Source organism: Oncorhynchus nerka, unplaced genomic scaffold (genome assembly GCF_034236695.1).
Source record: "Oncorhynchus nerka isolate Pitt River unplaced genomic scaffold, Oner_Uvic_2.0 unplaced_scaffold_843, whole genome shotgun sequence".
NCBI classification, from domain to species: domain Eukaryota; kingdom Metazoa; phylum Chordata; class Actinopteri; order Salmoniformes; family Salmonidae; genus Oncorhynchus; species Oncorhynchus nerka.
Window position 1 is genome coordinate 259,835 of NW_027040429.1, and position 4,704 is coordinate 264,538.

The 4,704-nt window shown below is 54.3% G+C and overlaps 1 protein-coding gene across 1 annotated transcript; it reads right to left on the reverse strand.

Annotated features, from left to right (window-relative positions):
* Positions 1 to 289: 289 nt before the first annotated feature.
* Positions 290 to 3,509, reverse strand: LOC135571013 (uncharacterized). The gene is made up of 2 exons (XM_065016829.1): positions 471 to 3,509; positions 290 to 359 (listed from the first exon to the last, which is right to left on the reverse strand). Exon 1 carries the CDS (start codon positions 3,492 to 3,494, stop codon positions 1,503 to 1,505), a length of 1,992 nt encoding a protein of 663 aa, XP_064872901.1. The 5' UTR covers positions 3,495 to 3,509; the 3' UTR covers positions 290 to 359; positions 471 to 1,502.
* Between the last annotated feature and the right edge of the window lie 1,195 nt (positions 3,510 to 4,704).

Here is a 4,704-nt window from a genome sequence, read left to right on the forward strand (position 1 = left end):
GTTCTGATGGTCTCAGCTGGAGGAGAGTAGTTCTGATGGTCTCAGCTGGAGGAGAGTAGTTCTGGAGCTGGTCTGGTCCCAGCTGGACTGGAGACAGTAGTTCTGATGGTCTCAGCTGGAGGACAGTAGTTCTGATGGTCTCAGCTGGACTGGAGACAGTAGTTCTGCTGGTCTCACTGGAGGACAGTAGTTCTGCTGGTCTCACTGGAGGAGAGTAGTTCTGATGGTCTCAGCTGGAGGACAGTAGTTCTGATGGTCCCAGCTGGAGGGTAGTGTTGATGGTCTCAGCTTCTGATGGTCTCAGCTGGTCTGGTCCCAGCTGGAGGAGAGTAGTTCTGATGGTCCCAGCTGGAGGACAGCTAGTTCTGATGGTCCCAGCTGGATGGAGCTGGTCTGGTCCCAGCTAGTTCTGGTCTCATGGTCTGGTCCCAGCTGGAGGACAGTAGTTCTGATGGTCCCAGCTGGAGGACTAGTTCTGATGGTCCCAGCTGGAGGACAGTAGTTATGATGGTCCCAGCTGGTCTGGTCTCAGCTGTTCTTCTGGTCTGTCTCTTTCAGTGCAGGACTGTAGCTCTGTCTCTCTGGGTGTGGAGCTGGGGGAAGGCGTGTGGTGGGGTTGAGGGCGAGGTGTCAAATGTCTGTGTGTTAGCCTGTTGTGCTAGTTGAGAGTTAGCCTGTTGTGCTAGTTGAGTGTTAGCCTGTTGCACAAGCTGAGTGTTAGCCTGTTGTACATAGCTGAGTGTTAGCCTGTTGTGCTGGCTGAGTGTTAGCCTGTTGTGCTAGCTGAGTGTTAGCCTGTTGTGCTAGCTGAGTGTTAGCCTGTTGCTCTATCTGAGTGTTTTCCTGTTGCGCTAGCTGAGTGTTAGCCTGTTGTACATAGCCGAGTATTAGCCTGTTGTGCTGGCTGAGTGTTAGCCTGTTGTGCTGGCTGAGTGTTAGCCTGTTGTGCTAGCTGAGTGTTAGCCTGTTGTGCTAGCTGATTATTAGCCTCTTTTTTCTCCAAGCTAACTGCCGTTTGTTTAGTATCTATACTATGTTTATTATCTATAGTTGGGTGTGTAGTGTGTGGGGTCTCTTTCTCCTCAGGTCTCCAGTATAGCTCGTTGGCCAGTAGATCACAGACAGACTCAGGGTGTGGGGTCTCTTTCTCCTCAGGTCTCCAGTATAGCTCGTTGGCCAGTAGATCACAGACAGACTCAGGGTGTGGGGTCTCTTTCTCCTCAGGTCTCCAGTATAGCTCGTTGGCCAGTAGATCACAGACAGACTCAGGGTGTGGGGTCTCTTTCTCCTCAGGTCTCCAGTATAGCTCGTTGGCCAGTAGATCACAGACAGACTCAGGGAGTACAGAGTCCCTGCACTCATAATATTCCTCTGATGTCGTCGACATGTCCGGATCACAGGACGGGGACGTCACACCGGACTCCTCATTAACAGGCGTGTCGCTGTACGCAGCTCAGGAGCGTCTGTGTGTGAGCAGGTCGCGTCTGTGTGTGCTGACACAGTCATTTTACGGTTTCGCAGTCACTCTGGGGTTGTACTGTGGTCTCGCAGTCACTCTGGGGTTGTACTGTGGTCTCGCAGTCACTCTGGGGTTGTACTGTGGTCTCGCAGTCACTCTGGGGTTGTACTGAGGTCTCGCAGTCACTCTGGGGTACTACTGCGGTCTCGCAGTCACTCTGAGGTACTACTGCGGTCTCGCAGTCACTCTGGGGTACTACTGCGGTCTCACAGTCACTCTGGGGTTGTACTGCAGTCTCGCAGTCACTCTGGGGTTGTACTACGGTCTCGCAGTCACTCTGGGGTTGTACTGCGGTCTCCCAGTCACTCTGGGGTTGTACTGCGGTCTCGCAGTCACTCTGGGGTACTACTGCGGTCTCGCAGTCACTCTGGGGTACTTCTGCGGTCTCGCAGTCACTCTGGGGTACTACTGCGGTCTCGCAGTCACTCTGGGGTACTACTGCGGTCTCGCAGTCACTCTGGGGTTGTACTGCGGTCTCGCAGTCACTCTGGGGTTGTACTACGGTCTCGCAGTCACTCTGGGGTTGTACTGCGGTCTCGCAGTCACTCTGGGGTTGTACTACAGTCTCCCAGTCACTCTGGGGTTGTACTGCGGTCTCGCAGTCACTCTGGGGTTTTACTACAGTCTCCCAGTCACTCTGGGGTTGCACTGCGCTCTCACAGTCACTCTGGGGTACTACTGCGGTCTCGCAGTCACTCTGGGGTCGTACTGCGGTCTCGCAGTCACTCTGGGGTTGTACCGCGGTCTCGCAGTCACTCTGGAGTTGCACTGCGGTCTCACAGCCACTCTGTGTTCGCAGTGCGGTCTCACAGTCACTCTGGGGTCGTACTGCAGTCTCACAGTAACTCTGTGGTCGTAGTGAGGTCTCACAGTCACTCTGTGTTCGCAGTGCGGTCTCACAGCCACTCTGTGGTCGTAGTGTGGTCTCACAGCCACTCTGGGGTACTACTGCAGTCTCACAGCCACTCTGGGGTACTACTGCAGTCTCACAGCCACTCTGGGGTACTACTGCAGTCTCACAGCCACTCTGGGGTACTACTGCAGTCTCACAGCCACTCTGTGTTCGCAGTGCGGTCTCACAGTCACTCTGGAGTCGTAGTGCGGTCTCACAGTCACTCTGTGGTCGTAGTGTGGTCTCACAGCCACTCTGTGTTCGCAGTGCGGTCTCACAGCCACTCTGTGTTCGTAGTGCGGTCTCACAGTCACTCTGTGGTCGTAGTGCAGTCTCACAGCCACTCTGGGGTCGTAGTGCAGTCTCACAGCCACTCTGGGGTCGTAGTGCAGTCTCACAGCCACTCTGGGGTCGTAGTGCAGTCTCACATCCACTCTGGGGTCGTAGTGCAGTCTCACAGCCACTCTGGGGTCGTAGTGCAGTCTCACAGCCACTCTGGGGTCGTAGTGCAGTCTCACAGCCACTCTGGGGTCGTAGTGCAGTCTCACAGTCACTCTGTGGTCGTAGTGCAGTCTCACAGTCACTCTGTGGTCGTAGTGCGGTCTCACAGTCACTCTGGGGTCGTAGTGTGGTCTCACAGCCACTCTGGGGTCGTAGTGCAGTCTCACAGCCACTCTGGGGTCGTAGTGCGGTCTCACAGTCACTCTGTGGTCGTAGTGCGGTCTCACAGTCACTCTGTGTTCGCAGTGCGGTCTCACAGTCACTCTGTGGTCGTAGTGCGGTCTCACAGCCACTCTGAGTTTGCAGTGCGGTCTCACAGTCACTCTGTGGTCGTAGTGCGGTCTCACAGCCACTCTGGGGTCGTAGTGCAGTCTCACAGCCACTCTGGGGTCGTAGTGCGGTCTCACAGTCACTCTGTGGTCGTAGTGCGGTCTCACAGCCACTCTGTGTTCGCAGTGCGGTCTCACAGTCTAGCCACAGTCCAGTTCCATTCAGACAGTCTCTTTGTGGTCCTGTTAGACGGTCTGTCTTCTTGACCCCTCTGACTCCACATAGGTCCTGACCCTCACTCCCGTTCCTCATGACCAACTGCACCGTCCGGGGGCTTGGGGACGGGGTGAAGGTAAGGGAGGGGTATACGGGACTGGGTAGAGTGGGGGAGATGGGGTAGGGAATAGAGTTAGGGGGTAGGATTAGGGGTAGGATTAGGGGTAGAGTTAGGGGTAGGATTAGGGGTAGAGTTAGGGGTAGGATTAGGGGTAGAGTTAGGGGTAAAGTTAGTGGTAGAGATAGGGATAGGGGTAGAGATAGGGGTAGAGATAGGGATAGAGATAGGGGTAGAGATAGGGGTAGAGATAGTGGTAGAGTTAGGGGTAGAGATAGGGATAGGGGTAGAGATAGGGGTAGAGATAGGGGTAGAGATAGGGATAGAGATAGGGGTAGAGATAGGGGTAGAGATAGGGATAGAGATAGGGGTAGAGATAGGGTAGAGATAGTGGTAGAGTTAGGGTAGAGATAGGGGTAGAGATAGGGATAGAGATAGGGGTAGAGATAGGGGTAGAGATAGGGATAGAGATAGGGGTAGAGATAGGGGTAGAGATAGGGATAGAGATAGGGGTAGAGATAGGGGTAGGGGTAGTGGTAGAGTTAGGGGTAGAGATAGGGGTAGTGGTAGAGTTAGGGGTAGAGATAGGGGTAGTGGTAGAGATAGGGGTAGAGATAGGGATAGGGGTAGAGATAGGGGTAGTGGTAGAGTTAGGGGTAGAGATAGGGGTAGTGGTAGAGATAGGGGTAGAGATAGGGATAGGGGTAGAGATAGGGGTAGTGGTAGAGATAGGGGTAGTGGTAGAGTTAGGGGTAGAGATAGGGGGGGTAGAGATAGGGGTAGTGATAGGATAGGGGTAGAGATAGGGAGTGGTAGAGATAGGGGGTGGTAGAGATAGGGGTAGAGATAGGGGTAGATATAGGGGCAGTAGAGATAGGGCAGAGATAGTGCAGTAGAGTTAGGGGTAGAGTTAGGGGTAGAGGGTAGAGTTAGGGGTAGAGATAGGGATAGTGGTAGAGATAGGGGTAGTGATAGGGGTAGTGGTAGAGATAGGGGTAGTGGTAGAGTTAGGGGTAGTGGTAGAGTTAGGGGTAGGGGTAGAGTTAGGGGTAGGGGTTGGTCTAGGCACAGCCCTGTCAGGAAGTGTCTCCTCATTGGACAGGGTAAAGGGACTGCTGAACCGTATAGCCCGGCTCGTTTCAAACCTCTCGGAGCGTTGCAGGTGCACCTGGGCGACCGTGACGCGTC

What these genes read in the sequence shown, in the direction of transcription:
- LOC135571013 (XM_065016829.1), bottom strand. Translation starts at nt 3,494, where the DNA reads ATGAGGAACGGGAGTGAGGGTCAGGACCTATGTGGAGTCAGAGGGGTC.